Source organism: Nyctibius grandis, chromosome 3 (assembly GCF_013368605.1).
Source record: "Nyctibius grandis isolate bNycGra1 chromosome 3, bNycGra1.pri, whole genome shotgun sequence".
In the NCBI taxonomy this organism is placed as follows: domain Eukaryota; kingdom Metazoa; phylum Chordata; class Aves; order Nyctibiiformes; family Nyctibiidae; genus Nyctibius; species Nyctibius grandis.
In genome coordinates this window covers 65,173,817-65,199,021 of record NC_090660.1, presented here as the reverse complement: position 1 = coordinate 65,199,021, position 25,205 = coordinate 65,173,817, and the positions used below count along the sequence as shown (strand labels likewise).

The window sequence follows — 25,205 nt, the reverse complement described above, 5'->3', positions numbered from 1 at the left end:
TGGTCCCATTGGCCATCCTTGGCAAAAAGGCAACTGCTATCAGGGGGATAAAGGCAAAATAACACCAAAGTTGCACATTCACCTAATTTCAAGATCTGCCTAGTGCCTGCTGAAAACAAGCTCAAATTCACTCTCTTACTCTATTAAAAATAAAATAAGTGGTATTAAAGTACATAAAAAGTAAACTGAAAACATGATTAAATTATGTTTTATATATTACTGGAATGACTTGGTCTCTTGGGAATTTGTTATACTAGATGTTATTTCAAAATCAATTCTAGATAATTGTACATAGCACTTCTAAAAATGCAAATGCAAATAGAATGCAAAAAGCCTTAATGAAATGACATCAACACCACTTGTCCATGGCTGATGAATGAGGAAATGAACAAAACTCTGTGGCTGGCCGTCAGTGGCAATATTGCTCATAAGAAGCTATAATAAACTGATTCTATTTTTCCCATCTTTTTTTTAAATATGCACAAATGTAATACTGTTGCAAGATAAGAAAGTCTGTTGGCTTTCTACCTCATATGGCCATCTAGGCAATATAATACTGATTGTATTTGTATCAACATGGATCGAATAATATTATCTTAGAAGCAAAAGTCTTGACGCAATTGCTAGGCTTCAAGCAAGAACATAACGTAAACAGCAAAAGCACTTCAGACATTGAGACTGGTATGAACAATTTGGGGATTTTCCAAGGCTATGAAATATTAGTACCAAATAAAATGCACAAGATACTTTGATCTTCCTTATTCACAAAAGAGTGAATCTTGAGAAGATTAAGCCACACTTATGTGCAGATGTATTTATCACAATGTACCATAATACAGAATTTGTTTTTGTGCATATAGGTGAAGTGCCAAGTTCACTGATTTTTGTTGCTAATTTCTATAGGGCCAGGCTTTTACAACTAGTGGGAACGTTTCAGTCTTTGGTACAGGCTGAAGTGCTCCCCTGGGAGCTAAAAAGAGCTTTACTATGGAATTAACCAGAGCACAGTGCTTTAAAAAAATTCTTCTTGACAGGGTTTCAAAAGTATCCAGGAGATGAGATAGCAGCTCAGCCTCAGATCTCTGCCAATTTGAGGCACACTTTCAGGATAGCTAGGCTGTACGGCAGTATGCGTTTCCCCATATCACTATGTTAACATTGCTTCTTAACAAAAGCAGAAACATTAAATGGGATTGCCTGAGCTTTATAATTCCAATCAATAGCATCTTTTCCCACTTAATATTGCAAATGGTTTGTCTGAATGCTACTACCCTTTAAAGTCATAGTTATTCATAACTGTAATTAAATTCAGTTACATACAATGTTTTCACTATATACACAGTTATACACACATACACTATCGCTGAAAGATCTATTTTCCTTTTCATGTGACCTGATCTATAACTGACGACTGCAACAAAACAGAAGAAGAAAACTTGTTTTTCTGGCTGTCAGTGTTTAGGAAACTCTACACGGCTCATGTTTTTAACAAGGCTATTGAGAAAATGAATGTAACCTGAGGGGCAATGTTAGGAGAATTTTTATGAGCAGCTATTTGGTGTTTATAGTACTCTGGATATTGCTGTTTATTTGCTTTTCATATCCATTTATTCTGCTTTAGTTGCTAGACACACTGAGACAGATGCTTCAGAAATACCTAACAGCTTTTAACACTGAAGACTGGCAGCTGCTTTCACAAGGTCCACACTTTAACGTCCAAATTCTACTGTCATCAGAAGCTGCAAACCTCTTGAATCAAGGTCAAATTTTGCCATCAAAATTGCCATATAAATAAGGAGGTCTAGCATAAAACATGGCATACAAAATCTAGCAACATGAATTCCTGCTAAAGTTGGCATGGGCTAGTTCACTGGTTTTGCTTATCTGAACATGACCCTGCTCCCAACTTGAAGTGCCCATTTGACAGTTGAGCTTTGGTTGCCTTTAGTTCTGGCTTTGAGGAAGAGACTCAGTTTGCAGACCAGAGTCAGACCCCTATTTTGATTTCTCCTCCCTTTCTGGCCCTGTTACCCCATGGTTCAGTGTCACAGTAGGATGGACAGCATTGTCTCACTGCTATCTTCGCAGCAGGGCACTGCACTCTCCTGGGAAGTCAGAAATGCAGAGACTGCAGCTTCAGTTGAGGCAAGAAGGAAACACGTGGTCTCCCATTTCCTGGGCAAATGCTCAGAATAACAGGCTACTTCATAAAAATAGCCGTCGTCTGTGTTCCTGAATAAAAATGCAATTGCTGAACTTGGCATTAAACTCAGTGCTGCAACTGTGAGCTTGGCACGTGTAAGGAACATGACCTGAATACGGGCCAGCAGGGAATTTATAGACCTTCCTGCCTTACCTCTGAATTGCCAGTCTCTAGCTAGTAGCTGAATACCTTGCACTTTGGATTGGGGCATTGTAAACTTCCACAACACATCTGAGGACACCTCTATGGTTAAGCAGCTGGTGGATTGGTTTCTTTAATGTCTGCCTAACTCCTGTTTCACATACTAGAGTAGATGTTTTGGTCTCACCAGAAATTATTTATTTCAGTTATCCTAGGAGGACTAAAGCATTGTAAGGAATTGAACTCAGGCCTCCTGAAATGTAATTCGATTCCTTATCTTTTGGATAAGGTTTCTCTGTGCTGGCTAATATATTTGTCATCATCCCCAGGGATGAAATGCCCATGTTCTCACTCTTATGGTCAACAAAGGAAGAAGATAAAAAGGATGGTGGCTTAACAGGAATCCTCAGGACTAGGACGATATTTCAAACAGGTTATTAGAAATGATTTAGAGACATTCCTAGGCACCCCAACATAGGTTAAAAGAAGAAAGAAACAGCATCTTCACCTACACTCAGGCAACACAAGGTGCACTGCAAGTGAAATACACATTATGAGGATTCATTCCAAACATTCTTCTAAATAATGATGATACTCACTTGAGAGGAGAGAGAAGGATATTGCACTCAACTTTGCAAACTGACCTGTAGATAACAAAGGACAGAAAACAAGAAGATGACAAATTAAGCCAGTGAGCAGCCAGGCAGTGTATTATTCTGAAGAAAGCCATGCACCAGCCTAGAAATAAAGGGAGCAATTATGGACCCAGAAAATAAACTCAATGAAAAGTGTCTTACACAACACATCCAGCAAAAGACTGTAACAATAACACAACTGGTAGCAGATGTGGGAGGATAAGCACTGTTAGCATTTACACTTGTGCACTAAATGTTTTTTTTTCCTAGTACAGATACTTGTTATTTACAACATGCTTGAAAAAAGGAGAGAAAAAGAAGCCTCCTCCGAGGTCCCCTGTCCTAGATTTTCTTGTATATCTTGGGTTTTCTGATCATACTTTAATACTAATTTAGAGTTGAGCTTGAAAATCCTGCTTGGAGACAAGGTGACACGAAATAACAAGAGTGGGTTTTGACCACCCATCTTCCACGCTACACTACATCTACACATTTTTCTAAATGTGCTGCTTTTACACAAAGTGAGACATTTAATAACATAAAAATGGTTACCATATTGTTACTGAGGTTACCATTCTGTAACCTTAGTATGAATTCCTCCTCGCAGATTTTTTCAGCTGACAACTGCATTACGACAGCTACAGCCACCAGCTTTTTTTGGCTATCCAGATGAATGCAGTGTACATGTGACTACAAACAGTAAAAGAGCCTGCAATAAATTCCAATGGTTGGATGCATATGGATGAGAATAGTTGACCTGGCCACTGCTCAACAGGATACCTTAAACAGAAATTTCCCAGTTTTCCTTTGTTTTGTCAAGTAGAAAGTTGTGTCTTTATCCTTAGAGACTACTCAGTGATACTAGTAGAAAAAGGAATAGAATAGCAAAACACCACAAATTAACTGCAAAGTGCAGAGAAAGAGCCAAAGCCATAGCACTTGTCTCGGGATCAATACATGACACTATCCGACCATCTCCTAATCATCCTAGTGGTCCGACTAACTCAATACCTATTCATGTTTGCTTTAAGCCCACTCTCTAATTGAAAGGGCATCAGCCATCCTGGGAAGGACTTATCACACATTGCATGCTTTCGGTGTGTGGTTATTAACTAAAAATAGTTTCTACTTACAAGTCACTACTGTCAAATCACTGCCTGACAGGAGCTGACAAACCCATAAACAGTAAGGTACGTCATGCAATTTCTTTTGGAAAAATGCTATTAAACAGAACTTGTCTAGAATGAGGACTTTCTGTTCCCTCAGTGAATACATTTTTGAAAGAAAAAAGTGTTTCTCTTTTTCTGCTTTTTTTTTCCCCCAGTGGAAACAAATCTTGTAAAACAATGGGGAGCAAAGCTCACCTGGGTGTAGTCTTGGCTGACCTAAATTCAAAAGGAGTTTTACTGTGACATTGATAGGGAGATTTCTTCCCTTCTTCTGGGAATGTTGTTGGAAGATGGTAGAAAAGGTCTATTTTGACTGAAGCAAGAGTAACACCCCGTTCTATTAAGCGACATGTATAACTTCTACTATACAACGAATGCCCTTATTTTGCAGTGCACATGCATACTCAGTTTTGTGCATGTACAAAATCCCGTTGTAACTTGTGAAACTCATGTAACACTGTTGCTATACACATTGCACTTCCATACTGTAATCAAAGTACAGTCAAATTGGTCTATCGTTCTTTCTGGAGAAAATGGATTTTTTACCAGCAATAATAACATTTATTATTTCATGCTTGACAGCTGTCACCATTGAGCTACTCCTTCTTTATAACTGACAATTACTTTCCATTACATCAGCAGTAGCTGTTCATCCTGTTCAAAAGTTTAAAGGCTGTCATTTTTGCCATTTCCTATATTGGATAAGAAATTGTGATAAAAAATCCCATGTCACCCACAGTTGCCTTAGTAGATAGTCAATAACAATTCTGCTCCTGTCGTCATGTCCTTAAAGACCTTTGCAATGAAATGACTTTTGGGAGGCTACCATGGCGTGTAGTACACCTAGGTAAACAACAACAAAAAAAGATGCTCACATCAACCTCACAACTACCTGCAATTTTGATATGAGTCAATGAACTTTTACAAGACTAACTCATCCTAGCAGCTTTACGTAAAAGAAGACCAAAAGAGCAGCCATTCTTCATTAGATCACGAGCCTGTCAGTCCCAGATTCTTGTCTCCAAAGTGACTGGCAGCAAACACTAGAGAAAAACTACCAGAAAAAAAAGGCTAGATTTTCCCACCAACCAGCAGTTTAAAGAATGCCTGCCCAGAAAGTGCTTTTGAACCTCACTTCCATACACCTGATCTCTCAGTACCTGCTTAATGCTTTTTTTTTAGCCCATTTATACTTTTTGTCTCTGTTATATTCTGTAGTGGTGAGTTCCAAATTTAATTGATCACCAAGTGGGAAAACAGTTATTTTCACTTGCTTCAGCTCTGCTCCCAAATAACTGAACTGGGTGTGCCCTCCTACTGACATTACTACCAACATTATAAGAAGTAATGAATTTTATATTAGGACGATGCAAGTCAGAATAACTTAAAAACTGGTAACAGTCCATTACACCAGGTAGAAGTGGAGACCATTACACAGATAGGACAGGCTATCTACAGAATTCCAGCTTCCCCTGTTAAATTTGCTTTACTCAGACTCTTAAACAAATGCCCTTTGAATGCCCTTACTCAGACTCTTAAACAAATGCCCTTCCTCAGGGGGTGTTTACAAAGTGACCCGCTTAGTAGATGAGGGCAGGGCTGTGGATGTAGTCTATCTAGACTTCAGTAAGGCATTTGACACTGTCTCCCACAGCATCCTCCTAGACAAACTGGCTGCCCGGGGCTTGGATGGGTGGACTCTTAAATGGGTTAAAAACTGGCTGGATGGCCGAGCCCAGAGAGTGGTGGTGAATGGGCAAAGTCCAGCTGGCGGCCGGTCACTAGTGGTGTTCCCCAGGGCTCAGTTCTGTGGCCGGTGCTGTTCAATATCTTTATAGATGATCTAGACGTAGGGATTGAGTGCACCCTCAGTAAATTTGCAGATGACACCAAGCTGGGTGGGAGTGTCCATCTGCTGGAGGGTAGGAAGGCCCTACAGAGGGATCTGGACAGGTTAGATAGATGGGCCGAGACCAACGGCATGAGGTTCAACAAGAACAAGTGCCGGGTCTTACACTTCGGCCACAACAACCCCATGCAGCTCTACAGGCTGGGGGAAGAGTGGTTAGAAAGCGGCCCGGTGGAAAGAGACCTGGGGGTGCTGATCGACAGCGGGCTAAACATGAGCCAGCAGTGTGCCCAGGTGGCCAAGCAGGCCAATGGCATCCTGGCCTCTATTAGGAATAGTGTAGCCAGCCGGTCTAGGGAAGTGATCGTCCCTCTGTACTCGGCACTGGTGAGGCCGCATCTTGAATACTGTGTTCAGTTCTGGGCCCCGCACTTCAAGAAAGATGTTGAGGTGTTGGAGCGAGTCCAGAGGAGGGCGACCAAGCTGGTGAAGGGTCTCGAGAGTCTGTCCTACGAGGAACGGCTGAGGGAGCTGGCGTTGTTTAGCCTGGAGAAGAGGAGGCTCAGAGGTGACTTTATTGCAGTCTACAACTACTTGAAGGGAGGTTGTAGTGAAGTGGGAGTCGGCCTCTTATCCCGGGCAACTAGCGATAGGACAAGAGGGCACAGCCTCAAGCTTCGCGAGGGGAGGTTCAGGTTGGACATCAGGAAGAATTTCTTTTCAGAAAGGGTTATTAGACATTGGAATGGGCTGCCCAGGGAGGTGGTGGAGTCACCATCTCTGGATGTGTTTAAGAAAAGACTGGACATGGCACTTAGTGCCATGGTCTAGTTGACAGCGTGGTGTAAGGGCAACAGTTGGACTCGATGATCCCTGAGGTCTCTTCCAACCTGGTTGATTCTGTGATTCTGTGTTTAATGTCAAATCCCCAGGGTTTTCTACACTAGGTACTTGTTGAATACTTAGTCCTCTGGGACACAATTAATTTCAGATCCTTTCCTCTCCTTCCAGATTCTGACAAGGACAATAACACACAGAGTGCACTTGAGCTGCAGTTCACACTGGAGAAACCATTACAAATGTTTTAGGTACTGGAGAAAAAAATAATCTAAATATAGCAAGAACTCAGCTTGACATCATCAGCCAGCCTCTATGGTACGGGAGAATGAGGTCTAAGTGGCTTGGCAGGCACTGGCAGAAAACAAGCTCAGAGGCAGTTCTGTCCCACCTGATGCCCTGGGAAGCTTAAGAACTACTGCTGTGTGCTGCAGGCAGTGTGGTCTTCCTGGATATGCACAAAGGCTAGATGCATGTGTGTCTGTGGAAGAGAATAACAGCAGTTTTTGGAATGTGGCTGCTCTAGTAACTGAGACAAGACCATGCCCCAGGGCCCAGGACACGGTTAAGAAGGGCACTGGGCAGCTACGGCACATTATTGTTTCTCACTTATGGAGATGTATGGGCAGCTCATGTCCTCCCACCTGGTACGCCTCATCCTGCAGCTTCTGCTTCAGGTACTCCTCCATCTTCAGTTCGTTCTCCAGCTGACGGACAGAGTCATTCTCATAATTTTCATCATCTGCTCTGACATAGGGGTCTCCATCTTCTGTTACCCTAAGGACAATTATTAATAAATAGCCTCCTGAGATGAATGACATTCAGAGTCAATAAAACTTCCCTTTATTGTAAGCTATGAGGAGAGCAGGATACTTTTAGTCTAACTACATGCTCCATTGGTTAGTATTTTCCTGGCACTGGAAAGCACTTCTGCTATTTCCCCTCTCCAGTGGTCTGGTATTGAAGAAGCAGACCAAAGCGCATATTCTGCTGAAGGCATTTTGCGGGTACAGCCCTACGGAAATGAGTAACAAAAGTTCTCAATAACTTGATATAAAGAGGTTTAACTAAAAATATCTGGAAAGATGCCTCTTGTCTTTGATAGGAAGATTCAGGTTCTAAAATCGGTTTGTTGATCAACTGAGTTGGTCAATAAAAAGCATTCTGTCTTTCCCATTTAAAACCTCTTTTTCTAGCTAGTGGGCTCCAAGAGGCCCCTCAGTCTGGATAAGCAGGGAATAGGACTGCAGGGCATATTAGGGAGCACAGCTGTCCCACAGCCCCCATGCCACCCGAGTGTACCAGACTGGGTACCACTCCTGAGGGCATCCTAAGTTCTGGCCTTTATTGTTTACAGAGCTCTTTACTATCTAACTGTGAAGCTGTCCTCACTTGGATTTAGGCTTTTTTTTTGGCAATCAAATAGTTCAGAGGGAGAGAAAATATTACATGCTGCATATTGTTTTCAACAGAAGAAAAATGAGATTAAGAAGGCGAATCGAGCAGGTACCCACATGTCACTGCGGATGGAGCCGGTGGCAGCAGCGCTGTGGATGTACCCTGGCTTCCGGGCGTGGATCTGCGCGAGGAAAGCCTTCTCAGACGTTGGGGATGGAACAAGGTCATCAAAATGAGTCCGTCCAAATTCAGAATCCACATTGCTTTCTGTCTCGCTGCCCACTTCTGTGAAGCAAAAGGTGACACATGGTTCCATTTAACTTTCACAAGAGTTAGTATGCTCACTTATTTCTCTAAGCCTTTCTCTGCCTTTCCAACTTAGAATGCCACCTCCTCACAGTGAATAACAGTATATTATTCTACGCATATCTGCAGAGCTAATAGTTTTCTTCTTGTGGTGGGACAGAATAGTGAAGCTTTTGCTTATCTGGGTTATTAGGTAGGATATTTTAATGAGAATACTACAGACCGCATTTTACAACAGGTCCTGTATGCTCTATACTGAATGAAATTCAGTATAGATTAGAATTAGGAAGAAATTCTTTACTGTGAGGGTGGTGAGACACTGGAACAGGTTGCCCAGAGAAGCTGTGGCTGCCCCCTCCCTGGCAGTGTTTAAGGCCAGACTGGACGAGGCTTTGAGCAACCTGGTCTAGTGGAAAGGTGTCCCTGCCCATGGCAGGGGGGTTGGAACTAGATGATCTTTAAGGTCCGTTCCAAACCAAACCATTCTATGATTCTATGATTCTAAATTTCTAAAGAGCGAAATCCCACTCCATGTGGAATCACAAACAAGCTTCTCAAAGCTTTCACTGTATCCAGCTGCACCTCTACGTTCATGGTTTTCAGAACTGGTGTATTCCTGAATAGCTGTTATTTAGGGATTTTTTTTCTAAAAGCATAAAAAGCGTTGAAGATACATTACACTGCTTTTTTGTTGGTTTATATTTTCCTACCTCCCATTTTTTTCAAATATTTGTGAAATGCCAGTGCGGTGACTATCCACTCTCCTTAGCTTCACTCACCAGAATTTAGTTCTTTTACCAAAGAAGACATGGTGTTGGTGATTGAATCTGCTGCCACCAGCAAATCATTTCTTAAGTTTCGTCTTGCACCTGAAGCAAGAGACAGACAAAACACAGTGTTAATATTCTTCACAAGACATATGTTTTCCTGTTGAAAGCAGTTTTAACCCTGCTGAAAGCTGCCATTGTGAAAATTCAGGGTATCAAAGTCCTTATGAGAGACACGTGCAGAAGAGTTCTCTGCAGAATGGCCTCATTTACTTATGCTGTATGCAAGAGCAGAAGCCTACTCTCATGCTTCATTTAATCACAATGCCACATATTCAGAGATTATTCATTGCCATCAAGCTTGCATTTGTGTGGTGACACCAGCAGACCAGGCCTGGAAGATTAAATCCACCATGAACTCATTTAAAATGTCTGTGGGGGAGGAGGGAAGAAATTAAGTGTTTTCTCTAAGTTCCCACGGCTCTGTTTAATGACACCATTATTGCCAGGTATTTGCCAGATAATTATGGCAAATGTTGAAGAAACATACTTGACCTCATCAAGACTGATATGGATTTTTCTTCTGTGCTCCCTCTCAGCCTCTCCTGTAGCTCAAGGACTTTCTTGTATATTCCGTAATTTACTTTCTCTCTCTCTCTCTCTTTTATTAATAAAGGAAGCACTATTGCCTCTCTAAACAGCCCTAGGCTGCTTTTAAACTCTTCCTAATAATGGATCTAGAAGCGCTTCCCTGCTGAACCTGGCAATATTCCCTTAACCATCAATCATGAAAGATTCTTGTGAGCTGCATGAAATACTCCTTCCCTAGGAGCAGGCTGTGGGTAATGTGTGTTTAACTCCCCCAAATCCCAAATATAGCTCCTACTGTAGCTGAATAATCAATATATCCCACAGAATCTCTAATCTTCCAGACTGGATTATTCACAGGAATTGGCAGAAATCGACTGCCGTAGATTCTTTAAAACTGTCTGAATGTAAAACCATACATTTAAAAAAATTCCCCAAATCCTAAAGAGGTTTTTTCTAATATATCCATTAGCAAATGGTTACCGGAATGTAAATTAAAGTAGTTAATCTCTCTCTTACACACACACAAACACTCAGACAGCCACTCCCTCTCCAAAGTCATCTCAATTTTGTATCATCTCAGAACTATTGCAAACACCATGAAAGAGGAAAAAAAACACAAGAGAAAGAGTGTTTTAACCATGGCTTGTCTGCATTAGGTACACATGGGCAGATCTCTCTGTTGGTGCAGCGCAGAATGGAGCCGCAATCTCTCAGCCCACCCCTTCCCCTCACAAAGTCGTACGTCAAGATGTGATACAACAGCTGGCTTCAAGTTCTTTGGGTTTGACCTTCCCATCTAGAGAAAACGGTAAATAATGACACAAAGCTATATATTTATCAAATGTATCAGTTTTTAAATGTGATTGCTTACCTTTTTATACTGCTTTTTCTCTCGAACAGAACACATTTATATACTTAAAAAGCATTTGCCTGAGGCAGCCTTAGTATTATTTATGGATATTTTATTGTATCCACTACATTATTTCTTACTCTTAGCTCTGGAAGAAACTGTCTCGTTAACAGCATAGGGGTTAGTGGTCCACATTTTTGCCTGTCTTGATTTTTTTCACAGCAGAAAGAAGAAAAATATATCTTGCCTGTTTCCTTTGCCACAGAAAATGAGGTATCCAGTATCCAGCAACCTGTTACGTTGGGACTAGGAATTACACCTTAGTAAAACATGTTCAATACATTAATTGACTGGCACCTCAGGAGAAAGTTCTTGATTGTATTATAGATTCAACCTTGTCGTAAGATCAAGGGGAAGGATGCATGAGAGGGAACTGGGCTCTTAAGAACAAACATGCTTCCACTGTAGCAGAGGAACTCCAGAGCTCCACTTACATTTGATTTGTACTAGTGAAACAGGGCAAACATTTATTCAAATAAAAGAACGGCAGTGATGTAAATATTTTAGGAGAGAGCAGATCAGAAAAAGAAGGAGCATTTCTTCATTCAGATCACGCAGACTATTTACTTACTTTAGTATTCAACATAATCATTTAATCTGTGGCCTTAGAAATTCAAAACAGTTTAAAATTTATTGTTATTTGAGAAGAGAGTGGAAAGAGGAATGAGAAACACGGAGCAGCCTACAGCACTTTTCTGGAAATGCAAAGGAAGGTTCACCTAGACTTCCCTGCTAGATTCCTGTCTAGTCTAGCTGGACCCTTCTCAGAGGCCCAAAGCAAAAGGACAAGGGACAGTAGTCACAAGGTGCATCAAGGGATGTTCCAATCAGACACAAGGACAAAAAATGTACGCAATACACACGGTCAAACACTGGAACAGAAGCTGTGAAAATGCATGCAGGGAGCCATCCACAACTCAACTGGCTAAGGTCCTGAATGATCTGATCTCACTTTGAAGCTGGCTTTTTTGGAGCAGGAGGCCATGGTGACTTATAAGAGCCCTTTCCACCTGAAATAATTCTGTGATTGTATCATCTATTCCCAGCAAAGTCTTTTTTTAAAACCAAACACATGGACAACATCTTGCTGAAGTCAATAGCAATTCTTCTTTTTCTAGTTAACAGGGTACTGATAATTGGTCTGATCACCTTGCACCAAAATTCCCTGTTAACACAAAATCCATGAACTGTCATCATTGTCCAGCTTCTGCTTACCTGCTCGCTTTGAGAGCAAAGTCTGATGGCTGACAAAGTTGATTTTCAATGGCAAAACACAGTTGTCACAGCTTTTTTTTTTTTGGTTTTGTTTCATTGCATGCAACTCAGAGGCTCAAGTTCATTCAGTCATTAACCACAAGAAATAACCATTCTTCAGTCTTGAGTACCTCAGACAAGCTGCTAATGAGACTTACTTTGTGCAAAGGCTTCCTGCACGTCTCCTCCCACCCCGGTCAGAGAGTCCTGAGGTGCATGGGTTGGGGTGGAGCAGGCAGAGGCAGACCTGATGGGCATTGGAATCGGTCGACTGATAGTGTGGCTGGGTGAGGAACGCGGGGAGCCTGCCCCTTGGGTCTGCAAAACAACCACGAGGGGTTAAACAGGTCTTTCCAAAAGCCCTCACCTGCTGTCCTTGTCACCCATCTCTTAGCTTAAAGTGATCATGCTGTTTGTAGATCAGTTTGGGTAATGTTAATGCTAAAAGAAATAGACTGTAGTCAGTTGTTAGCAGACAGCAAGGCTTCTATGTAGAAAAAGAGTAAGTAGGAAAATATGAGTCAAGATGTGACTTCCTTTAAGCATGGGAAAATGTCAGGCAGCTAAATTAAAAAAAAATCCAAGTTAATAAGCACCAAAGTATAGACCTTCTCTCTGCCCTCTTCCGTCTCTCACCCCCCCAGTTCGCATGTATGTTTGGTAAAACATAACCCATTCAGGCTGTGAGAAGGGGAAAGATGCTGGCACCGACGTGACTTTCAGCCTGGGCAAGGGACTGAAGCAGCCCCTTTCACCAGAGCGCTGCCGTGGGAGCTGATCACAGCCCTGCCCTCTGCCTCCCTGCAGAAGTTCACGGTACATGCAACCTCTCAGTCACATAAAGTCTGACACTTGCAATAAATAATATAGCTTTATGCTTTTTATTCGGAGCTAGAGAACTATTTTAAGCCACTATTAAATCATACCCTATTAAATTGTTTGCTCTACAGGACATACTCAGGCACTCCCAAAACACTGTGGGGATAGGGCAATATAAATTCCTGCTATGGGTTCAGCTGCTGGAAGTGAAAATGTTTTAACATCAGCCATATAAAATGTCATGCTGTTAGCACCTCGCAGTTAGTATCACTTAACTGAAATTCAAGCAGACTTTACAAAATAGTCATTTTTACAAATGCAGCTGGGTGAGCAATACCAAAAGACACAGTGCCCTTTTCCTCCCGTTTCAAAACCCCTGGGAATGTGTATCCACGTAAGGAAAACCAAATGCTGGAGCCCACACCAAACTGCACACAGCTTTTGTGTTTGGTAGATGCCAAGGATGGCTTGGTGGCTTGAGCGCTGTTAAAGGGGAACTACAACACATGCGCCTGGTTCTTTACAGTGAAAAGTAACCTGAAAGCTGGTGTTTTTCTCAGCCTGGGTTTATTTTGAGAATTCAGAAGGATTTCTTATCTCTTCCTATGGCATTTATTTTGACTCCTGTAGTGGCTGCCACTGCAGCCCTGATACGGTTTGGCAAGTATGTTCTAACAAAGGCAGTATCAGCCCATTGCAGGAGGAGTGTAGCATTGCCCTTGAGATTTTTATGGATTCCTGCCCTGGACCATAAATAATGTATCAGAATACTAAGCTATTTGTTCTTTTCTCCTATCACCCCTCTCTAAGACACATTATCACCAAAGAGACATCAAGGGCAAATTAGGTTTATGAGGAATAAGCACATTACTGATGGGAGAATGGAGGATTTAATACTTATAATTTCTTTAATGATCGGTTTTAGAACATTTAAATGATGGATGAAAGGCAAGTTGAATATATAAAGGCCAGATGCTTTCCTGTTTCTGGAATTGTCTGTACCCACTCCAGCAGAAATGTAGATCTCTAGTCCTCCAGAGGCAGGGCACAGCGCGACCTGGAGATGCTCCAAGGTCCTTGGAGGTTGCACCCCCTGCACATCAGGCAGGGGATCTGGGAGCTACAGCTATGTCCTTTCATGCCCCGACTGGGCATGTTTCATCCTCTGTGAAACAAATTTGTGAAAGAATCTCTGGTTCCCAGCTCCCTCTTTCACTTGCCCTTTTTCTTCAGCTCCCCTTTGCCTTTGATCTTGGTTCTGGGGAACACCCACAACAGTGGGAACTTTCAGAGAAGATGAGAAAAAACTGGACAAAATTTGCTTCCTATAGTAAAGGAACATTCAAGGAATGAAGTTCAGAACAGGCATTTTATTTACTAAAAATAACAGACGCCTGCCAGTACTTCTTCGCTGGAATTTTCCCACAAGAGAAATGTAAAAGCTACTGCACACCAGTGCTTACCCTTGTGTCTGCTTTGCAGCTATGACTGAGATCTTATGTTTATGATAAACAGTGCTTTCTTATCTGTAGCTTTCTATGTTGGAACAAACTGTTTAGGAAGAATAGGGAGATGAAGCATTTGGAGTCCCCTGTCCAGTAATATCTCCGCTTTTTTTTTATACTATTTGGGCAGTATCAGACAGAACTGATGAACAGCAAGTTGAAATAGGAAGATATTAGGGAATGCCTGATTTCAGAGAGGTGAACACTTTTAATTATATTTTGCTCATCTAGAGCCACCTCAGCCCAGCCCAGGTTTGCGGGAATGCAGTGCTATTAGGATGGGATTCCTGCTCAGTGGCTGTCAGGAGAAATGTGTTTTTTGCAGGCTAGAGCTAACTGCCTGAAACCTGCTACAATAGTTAGTAGTCACTTCTTGGTAACCTCAGCAGAGAAATCGAGCACTGAATTGCTCCCAAACCTCAGCAGCCCCATCAGCTGAAGACTAAGGCATGCTGAAAGGGGAGCTACCACAGTCACCATGGGTATGTGGATGGCTTCGGCTTTTATGTTGTACTTGGTTGCAGCTATCAAAATTCTCATGGCTTTTAGGAAAACTTCTATGCATTTTATTTAATTCACTATCCCTAGTCAATGTGCTCAGGATTTTAACTTAACCCTTGCTAGACAGGGAAAGATTTCCCACTATCAAGTGTCATGCATGCTTAGGATAGAATGCTTGAAATGAAAACTGGCTTTACAGGAGCTTTAGCCCGTTGCTCCCTCTGCCGGAACTGAACCGGGATGACATATGGGGAAAGCCTGTCTCACAGCCTCATCAAACGACAGGGATGTGAAGAACTCATTACCCTTTCTCAAGGAAGGGCAGGAGAGAAAGTTCATAAGCATTAGATGAATTGCCAGGCTGCTCATTCAAATTGAATTCCTCCAGAAATTAATTTAATCCTATTTCTCTCAACAGATCACGAAATGGTATAGTGTAATGGGGATCATTTCGTGGAAATCGTGAGAGTAATTCCTTAGCATCATCACCTGGTATTCAGCGAGGCTACTACTCTTGGAAGAAAAAAATCATATCTCATAATAGCCTGACAATGTGCTTTCGCTTACACTGTCCAGTGAACATTTTATATGGTAGGGAAACTCTTGCCACATTGGAAACTTCTCTTTTGTGAATGGAAGATCTTTTAATACTGTTATGCAGAATCAAAAAGATGGCCCTTATACAGAGGTGATGTTTGGTCAAGTATTTTTTTTGGTACTACAGATTGATGCTCTACAAAATAGCCAAAATGCTAGTTTTAAGAAGGTGAGCATTACCTACAAACTCTGCATGCTCTACCATAGACAGAACACATCAGACTTGTGACCGTACTTCTGATGAACGCAAGAGGAAGCATATTTTGTTAAAATGAAACATTTTTACTGGACTCATAAATCAGACTGCTGTCTGAAAAGTGCTTTTTTTTTAGCCTAATATCTTTCCAAGATCCATTTCAATATTAAAAAGCTCCAAAACAATTACATCTTCTAAAATCTACCATTAGTAATATAAATATTTACCCTTTTTGATCTAGGTTGCAGAAGCCATTTAGAAACTACATTATTTTCCTGAAGACTCACAGGACTGTTAGTATCAGTGCCGACTTCAAAAGATGTGCACATAATGCCCTGACTTTTTCTGGATGAAGTGGGATTTCAAACTCATTGTCCTGGCCTAATTTAAACTCAGTTATATTTTTCTTCAAGTTCCAAAATTCTCACTACATTTTCAAAATGTTACCTATGGTAGAAGTGTTCTTTAATTCATATTCTAGGTTGGTTTCACTACATTTGGGTGATGGTTTCTGTATCTTACGTGTTCTTATTTAGGGGAGTGAGAAAAAGATCAAGACTCCTCGTAGCCATGAGTCACTTTCTAGAGGGCTACGATGTTTAATTGTGAAAGTTGCTCCAAGATACTTGAAAATAATGTGTGAAAGAAGTGCAAAATATTAATTTTGGTCAAAAGAACACACACACATTTCAAGCAAAAGAAGTAAAATAAATCACAGGAACACAATCACATTTAGGAGTTAGTGATGCCTCCAGTAAGTCAGTAACTTACTACCTGTTTCAATTCTTCTTCCTAAAGAAAAAGAGGATCAGCACATGAGATTAGCCAGGATGTAAGTGAAGAATAGAAAATAAAGCCAAATTCGGAGTATAGGGTTAAAGCTACAATTGACATAGTTGAAAAGAGGTGACCAGGTTATGGTTCCAGCTCTGCCCACTTCGAAACATCAGAACAGGGCAAAATGTGCAGAAAACTACTATAATTTGCTACCCCAAATTCTCCTTGTCCAGGCAGCGCAATGACAGCGGGCTGCCCTGACTGCTAGTTGTAGCATTGCAGCATTTCATAGGTAGAGCAAAAAGTATCCTGTCTACTCCCAGCTCCCAAAACTCTGCTGGCTACTTGGTGGGCTCTGCTGCTCAGGTGCCACCAATTCCTGCATTGTGGCTGCAGAAGCCTGTGTCTGAGGGGATGCAAACGTCATAAGGGGGTCAAACATCCTTTGATGCAAACACATGTTGCTAAATGGATTTCAGCAAAACTCTTTCAGTGTTTATCAGAACCACACTGGACTCCAGTTGCACTGAATTTCCATGCACTCGTTTTATCTGGCATGGCCAACAACAAAAGACTCTTATGCCATTCACAGCACTTTCTTCCAATGTGATTTTCTGGCACCATCTGTCCTGAGGCACATCAGGTAAAATAGGGCTGGACTCTGCAAAAACATATACCATCTTGCCATATGTCTTAAAAATGTACACGCTTTTTGATATCTCCATTTTTAACTGAGACCCTTCGTTGAGGCATGTTTCACCTGTTCAACAAGGGCTTGTTTCTGTATTTATGAAAATGACTAAGTGTTGTTGGGGAAGCATCTCTAAGATCAGAGAGTTAGATGTGGTTGTCAAATGGCACATCTGACAGTACTATCAACTGAATGGGCAAAGTTAAAGGAACTAGTAAAAACAGTTCTGTATACTGTCAGCTGCAGTAGATAATAGCATACAGTGATGAGTTGTTCTTCTCACAGTTATCTGTTATCTCATTTTACCTGTCATTTTGCTTCTTTTCTCATTTTTTTGTTTTGTATTTGATGTCCTCAACAGAGAAAACTATAAAAACACTTGAAACTAGTCTACAAAATATTTTATGTTTGGACATTATTGAATGGTAGATACAGAGATTGCTACCCTGAAATCTGGAGATGGAGCCAAATCTTTCTGCAAATGAGCAAAACAGGACTGTATTGTATCATGCTGCAATATTGATCAAGGGATTGTATTAATTCTGAAACAGTTTGGAGCTGCCTCTACTGTTCCATCTGCTTAGCAGTAGGTGACAACGATGATGTGGTGTTATTGCAGGAACAACATTATTTAAAACCCCTGAACTGAAAGACCAAAGCGAAAAACAGAAAGGGAAGGAAACAAAGCCAAGATTTATGGGTGGAAATAGTAAAGTTCTGCAGAATTCTGTGGTCGTATCTCCTCCCCCTTCTCTCTTGCTTCACTCTGCCTGTTCTCCTTGGTAGTATCAGGTGGAGCTCCTTACCTTCAGCAGTTTCATGAGGCCTTCTAACTGAACCATAAGCTCCCTCCGGCTTTCCTGGAGAGCAGACATCCTCTGTTCCAGCTCATCCTTCCGCTGTCTGAGAAACAAGCAGAACCGACCAGAGCTTACCCCTCACAGCGTCAACAGCTTTTAACTGCATTGTTTCCCTGCCTGACTATGAGGTATATGCCTATAGACTGCAGAAAAGCAAACACTCTGTATGAATTCAGCATAGTGCTTAGAAATGGGGCTACCCGAAAGCTAGGGAGTTCCCTCATACTGAGAATATTCATGGGACTGAATATAGTGATTAGCAAAAAGACAGACACTGACACAGACCCTTCTCCAAAGAACAAATGAGGTTCAAACAAATTTGTGTTAAATTCCCTGCGGGAATGCCTGGCAGTTTTTGTTTTTGGATCTCTCTAGTCAACAACCTCACTAGCTGTCAGGAGAAATTAAAGCCATGCCCTGAAGGATGGGAGATTACAGCAGGGGAACTGAACAGAGCGAGATATGAGAGAAGCTAAGAGAGTTTAGAAATTCAGCCAGAAAGCCACAGCAATCTGCTTTTGTTGCTATTTTTTTATGAAAGCAAGAGTAAGACTATCACATAATGGAGATATAACTGCTTGAGAATAGCTCTTTGGGCTCAGAGTCCAGTGCTGGTCCTATGACAGTGTGAATATTGAGCCACTCAAGTGTGACAGCCGGTTTGTGCCCACATAAATGGGAACAGCTTTGATTGTGCACAGCTCCACTGCACAGGATGGGGGTTCAGCACTTGCACATGTTCAATCACTAAATCGTGTGAGAGGTCCACACTTAAATACAAAATAAAACTGTTGCTTCCTGGAAGCTATGAGGTAATTAACAACATTACTGTTGAAAAACATACATATTAGGTATATTTTATACATCACTGTATTGCAAATAACATAAAAACATTGTCATTAGCCTCGTACTATCCGTAAAATATGACAATTTAATCCTAAATGAAAAAGCACCAGAGTCAACAAGACTAAATACATTTCCTATATTTAGGGAAATATGCAACCCTGATTTTGAGCCTTCTCTGTAAGTGAGCAGTTACTGATATAAACAACACTGATTTCTACAGAATTACTAATGTGTGTGATCTCTCACCTATATAATAGGATCAGATAATAACACTGCCAGGTTGTATTTACCATTCTGGAGGATTAATCTATTTTCTGCTACAAATTGCCTGTGCTGGCTTTTCTTTTCCAGGCATGTAATGGTTGGAAATGCTATGAACTGTACAAAGGCAACTTGAGTTTAAGAAACTGCTAATGAAAGTAAGATACCTTCTCCATGTACTTCAAAGTGTCAGGTCCAAGCACAGACCTCTGCGGGGTTTTAGATTCATTCTACAGGGAGAGAGGAGCTAAGCAGTGTGCAATGTACAGACTGCTCCTCTGATTTTTCTCCAGCTGTACTCCACAGCAAGTCTGTGAAAGTAATGGGCTTTCCAACCTGTCTGCAAGCCAGCACTGGTCATGTGAAGGAATGCTGTGTTCAAAACCTCATTTCAGTGACTCTGCCACACTACAGCAGCTAGTGAAAGATACTGGGACAGGCACCCATAACATAATACATATTCCAGCATTTCTTAATATTATATTAATAAAATTGCCCTACTGCCATAATTGCTTCAAGCTCCAAAAATCTGTGGGGTAACAGACATAAATCAGTGCTACTGTTCTGAGTCCTGCTGTTTTACACATGATAACAACAGCCTTGTGACATCTTAAGTGTCTAGGAATTTGAGGTGGTGTCGAAATTCCACAGTAAATCAAAAACCAATCTTTTGCCGTTCAAATGGGGAACATTTTAGAAGGTATGCAAAGCAGTACAGACCCAGAGACTAAAAGTTATTTTCTGACTCTGACACTGCATATTAAATCAGGAAAGATATCATAATTGAGGAACTCAGCATCACTGCCCCAGGGAGATCCTGTGTAAGGAAATTCAAATAAGGTTATTATACTTTTAATATCTGCAGCAAAATTGAAAAGAGGGAAAAATTAAGTAGTTAGTCCACTAACATTGCACAATCATTTGGGTTTTTTTTAAGGATAATGAATTTTATTTGTCAACTACATGGAAAGCTCATCTCCTAAACCTGCTTAAAATAGTCTTTAGGCTTGATGCACAGGAGCTACATTATTGGTATATTTTATTCAGCAAACACATTTTCATCACAGTCAGTTTTATATGTCTCACAGAATGTCACTTGCCTGAAGATATCTAGAAGTAATTACATACTAAAATTACTCATAGAAATGAAGAAGCTAATTTGTCTTCAGATTGGAAAACAAATGTAATTATTTGTGAAACAGAAAAATATTTTAGTGTGGAAAACTCAGTAATAAAACTACACAGTATTTGTAAAGAAAAAATTTACCACAGTTTCTTACAGTAATTTCCTTTGGTTATGAATCAGACCACTAAAATATTACTTGTGTGAGGAGCCACTAAGTAGCCAAAAAAATGTTCTTTAGTCTTCCCATGAGAGAACTGCTCTATGGGGGGGGAGGGGATAAAATTTAATCTAGCATTGTTTCACTAGAAATAAAGTGTTTACACTCTATTCTCTATTCATATGAAGTGTTTGAATAATTCATATTGGATTCTCTGTCTGGCTCTCACAACATGTACGTCAGGACTTGCAGGGAGCCTATGGATCGGGGCCAATGACAATTGTTCTTCTTCAATGTGATATACATGGCAATTAGTTTATCCATGTAGAGTATCCTAATTAACATGCAGACACATCCATATCAATGTTTTTAGCTTGGTGAGATAATTGGAGAAATGATCCTGTAAATCTTCAGCTGCTCCAGATAACATTACTCCTCACTTCCCACGTGACAAGCAGGATCATTCCGCAGCCTGGTTTTGCACTGTGAAGAGAACTGACCTCTCCTTAGAGTTCAACACATGGGGGAAATTTCCAAAAATTAACATCTAATTCTGGGTGTATTTTCATGTAGCTCTGTATTTACTTTAGCATAAATGAGAAGTCTTTGTAGAAGCATTTGTTCTGACAGAGCGACATTTTTCCCCATATAATTAATGGCATTTGGACAAGGCTGTGGGGACCTATTCCAAATGACCTAAGGGCCTAACTCTGCAAACACTAATGCACATGCTTAATTTAATGTAGATGAGTAATATATGAGGTTCCTCATGCATGCTGTTTAAAGCATAAGCTTAATTATTTTTAGGACTACAGCCTGCACTGAAAATGGAGAAAAAATACACATTGTGCTATTTACTCAAAAAAGCCCCCAAAACTGTAAGCCAGGTTATTTCTTATTTCTTCTCTTATTGAGAATGACTGGCTGCTGCCAGTCATTGCTGGAGGTTTTACTGCTGTGGACTTACCTCAAGAGCCGGAGCTCTGCAAGGAGAGTGGGATTTTGTTGTGCCTTCTCTGGTGTGGGCTGAGATGCTTGCTCATGTTCAAGTCGCAGCCTCTGGATCTCCTGTAGGATTTCTCTTGGGGAGGAGAACAAGCAGAAGACTACAAGTCAGCAATTTTCCACAAAACCAGCTCACTGGACATCGCAAGAGGAGAAAAGTGTGACTGTATGTAGCTCTTCATCAATGTGGACATAATGACTGGGCTCCAACCAACAAAAGAAGCCCTCAGCACTGGGACAGGTCTCTGGAGATTTTTTAAATAAACTTTTAGGATTTCACCATAAAGGGAAATATGTCTTCAAGACCCCCCAAAATCTGAGGTAGACGTGAAATAGCAATATGCTTAATTACATTGGTCCCTTCTACCTCTTCCTCACCAGCATTTCAAGCATTATATGAACTTCACAAAAACTAAATAATATCTGGCCCCTTTTGAGTATCAGAGAAAATATTTTGCACTTAAAAAAATACTTCTAGTGTAAGTAGAGATCTGAGAGCAGTCAACAATTCATGGAGAAGCCCTTTAATAGGACTTGTTATGACTGGCTTGCTAGCCCTGGAGCACTGTCAAAAGGCTAATACGAAGCTTTGCAGCAGAAGGTTAAAACCTTTGTGGATTTTTTCTCTTCTTCACAACGTGCTGGATAGCAGACGGTCAGGAGGCAGCCTGGAACTATGAAAGACAAATCGAGACACGAGCTGGTGGCTCATTACATGGTGACAGAAGGCAGTGCAGAGTTTGGAAGAGGAAACCATCTGGTCTGGGCTGGCCTCTATTTTACAGTCTGGCAGTAAAAGCAGAGCTCTGCCGCCATACATTTCATCGCATCAGGCAGTCTGATACCCAGGGCCAGATACTCTGCTGCTAACAAACAGGCATCACTCCTTTTTTGGGGCTGGCTGGCCTGTTTCTCCTGGACACTCTCAATCAGTCTCCGTCACATCCATACCTAGTGTCTCATTTGATCAGCAGCCTAACTTGCTGCTAACCTTTCTGCAAACCTTTCCCAGACTGTGTTCTGGAGAGCTTTAATCATCTTTTTCACAAATAAAAGCAGAGGAGCATAACATTACCAGTGTAACTGATCCTTTTATCATTTCATGTTATAGTGCTACAGAGGATCCAACTCAAAATTAATTTGGTTTTGAAACAGGACAGGCTTTTTTTTTAAACTCTTAATAAACAGCAGCTGCAAACAATAAAGTATCAATGATTGTATCATGCCACTGAACAGTACACTCATTAAAACACAGGGTGGCTGTGGATTTTAAAGCCTTTGTCATATTCTGCAGACCTTTTTGTGCCCTGTGCTTTTTGTAGGGGGAGGTGTATGCACATGTATAAGCACACTGCACAGAAGTAGGTGGTAAAAAATGTTAGGAAACAAACAAACATACACAATATATGGGACTGAACAAAACCAGGTACTTTGTGGATGCTTACCGGTTTTTATTTTCAAGCTCTGCAATCAGCTGCCTTTGTTGCTTGTTTGCATCAATGGTGAAGGAGATATCTGCTGCCCCTCTCTGCTGTCCCTGCTGCTGTTGTAAAAAAGAGAAGGGAGCATTGAAGGACGAATGGCCAGCACGCACTCAGGAGTTCAACACAGATCCGTTCTATGCTATCTGTTTACAGAAAATGCAGTACCAGGCTTGCCTAAAAAAAGAGCTTCCACACTGTGCTCATACCAGTACGGTTCCATTGCTAGTAATAGCAGGGTAAGTGCTAGAGTAAGTAAGACTCAGTGTTTACTATCCTGTCACTCATCGCTTCTTAATGGAGCTTCCTCTGAACCAATCGTAAAAGGCAATGGCACTGCTGCAGGCAGTTGCTGTAATATGGCTCTTAATTTTGATACTACAGACAAGAGGAACACACTGAAGCAAAAACCAGTGCCTCTCTCCAAAAAAAAGGGGATGTGTATCCAGTGCAGTGATATTTCCTTCTCTTGAAAGTACAGTTTTACTTGCAGTTTGAAAGCTGTACTCAGTTTTCAGTCTGGCTGTGTGGCCCATTTGGCCAAGTTTTCTTATACACTCTGATGATACTTCATAAAACCTCTTTCCCCAGTCCTACAGGTACAGCAGAACCTTTTTTCCCCAATAAAAAAAAGTGGGAATTAAAATATTTCATAGCAAACTAGGCAGTGCTCACTACAGCTTCATTGGACTATGCTCTTTTTTCATGTTCATCAGCAATAACCAAACACTCTTCCTTGTTCACACTCCTGCATTTCAGTATTGTTTCAATGACAATGCAGAGAAAGACATTTAAAGTTTCACAGCTATCAAAGATAACAATTTATTTCTAACTCTAATGTGAAAGAATCAAACATTAAAAAATACTCTGCTGAGTTGCTGCTGTGATCTGGGCGTTTCTCACTGTAACAGGCCTGTGAAGTGTAACTCTGGAGTCAATTTTATGTGATGCCAGGCACCTCCTCCTCCAGGAGGTGGCACCTTGCAGGAATGGACCCTCAGAAAGGATGAAGATACATCTCAGTGCTAACCTCTGCTAGCACTGCCTGTGGGGAAAGGACAGTACGTCATGCCTGCAACCATTAACTATTTTTTCTGTGACAGGTACGTTTCCCATTAACACTCCAACCGCAGGGAAGCAGAGGAGTGCATAAAAAAGAAGAACTGAAACACGCTGGTGGATGTCACGACTGATACAGAGGGAATCAAGATCTTTACGCTGAATGCCCAGTGTTATTAACACATTTCGTACCTTAAAAACCAGAATGATCATCAGCAAAGCTTTAAAAACTTCCACCTAATATGGTGCCACTCTTGTGCTCAGAAAGATTTCTGTATACAGAAACCTTCTCTTTCCTTTCTGTCTCCTTTGTTCAAAGAGCACAGACGAACGGCAAAGAGAAATTCACTATTTTCCTTCAAACCAGCTCTATTTAAAAGCTACTTAAATATTGTTTCCCAAGCTTCCCCCATATCACAGACACATGTTAAATACAACTGATTTCTACTAGCTTCTACGCAGAGACATTATTAACGGGAAATCTTGTTCCCATAAAGCATTACTGTCTTTCAGAAACAGGACTATCACACCTACAGGTTGCCTTACGTTTGAAACACAGTGTCACACCTCTGAAAGGGACTGATTTGGGCTGGGCTGGCAGACCAGGAGCACCCGTGCACCCTTCTCTTCCCTGCAGCTGCAATGAAATCTTCCATGACAGACGGCTGCATAGGGCAGTAGGTTCATCTTCGCTGCCTTCATTTGGAATGAACATGACTCTATGTTTTTACACAAAGACCGGTGCCTAATTTCGCCCTTTCAATTGACCTTGCAGTGTAAATCTTGCTGTGAAAATATGCTTCTGGGCACTCCGGACCTGCTGCTTTTCACTTAACCATCATTTACGGTCCCTTGTTATATTAAATGTGCTGAGATGAAAAAAAAGTAACCAGGGTGACTTTATTTGTGCCATTTAAGATTTTATATACGTCAATTAGGTTCCTGCTTCATTCTCTCTTATTCCTGAATACAGTTAGCAAGGTTTTAGCCTGTCATCACCTTCTATCTTGGGATACACAGAGCAGAATAATCATTGCTCTGAAATGAAAATGGGAGCCAGGGCTAATGCAGGGGGTCATTACAGTCATCCTGCCGAAGATCATTCTTTAAAATCCTCAGCACTTAGGGCCCTAGTGAATGTGATATTTGAACTAAAGAGTAAAATGGATTCACCACCCCATTTTCCCACTGCAGTGAATCATTAACCTTTAACCAAAGTGAGTCCAGACAATATTTTCTAGTCTTTCCTGAGTTCAAGATGCCA

The 25,205-nt window shown here is 41.1% G+C and overlaps 1 protein-coding gene across 12 annotated transcripts in view; it reads right to left on the bottom strand.

Moving 5' to 3' along the window:
- Positions 1-25,205, bottom strand: part of DTNA (dystrobrevin alpha) — a 244,482-nt gene that overhangs the window by 7,632 nt on the left and 211,645 nt on the right. For 10 of the 12 annotated variants that reach the window (XM_068396052.1, XM_068396053.1, XM_068396048.1 and 7 more), the window contains 9 exons: positions 22,847-22,944; positions 21,364-21,477; positions 17,953-18,049; positions 16,450-16,470; positions 12,219-12,378; positions 9,318-9,407; positions 8,349-8,517; positions 7,479-7,611; positions 2,944-2,988 (listed from right to left, as the gene is read on the bottom strand). In XM_068396052.1, coding sequence (XP_068252153.1) covers positions 2,971-2,988; positions 7,479-7,611; positions 8,349-8,517; positions 9,318-9,407; positions 12,219-12,378; positions 16,450-16,470; positions 17,953-18,049; positions 21,364-21,477; positions 22,847-22,944 — 900 coding nt within the window. In that variant the 3' untranslated portion in view covers positions 2,944-2,970. The remainder of the gene's footprint in view (positions 1-2,943; positions 2,989-7,478; positions 7,612-8,348; positions 8,518-9,317; positions 9,408-12,218; positions 12,379-16,449; positions 16,471-17,952; positions 18,050-21,363; positions 21,478-22,846; positions 22,945-25,205) is intronic. The other 2 variants (XM_068396045.1, XM_068396055.1) reach the window with 2 other exon arrangements.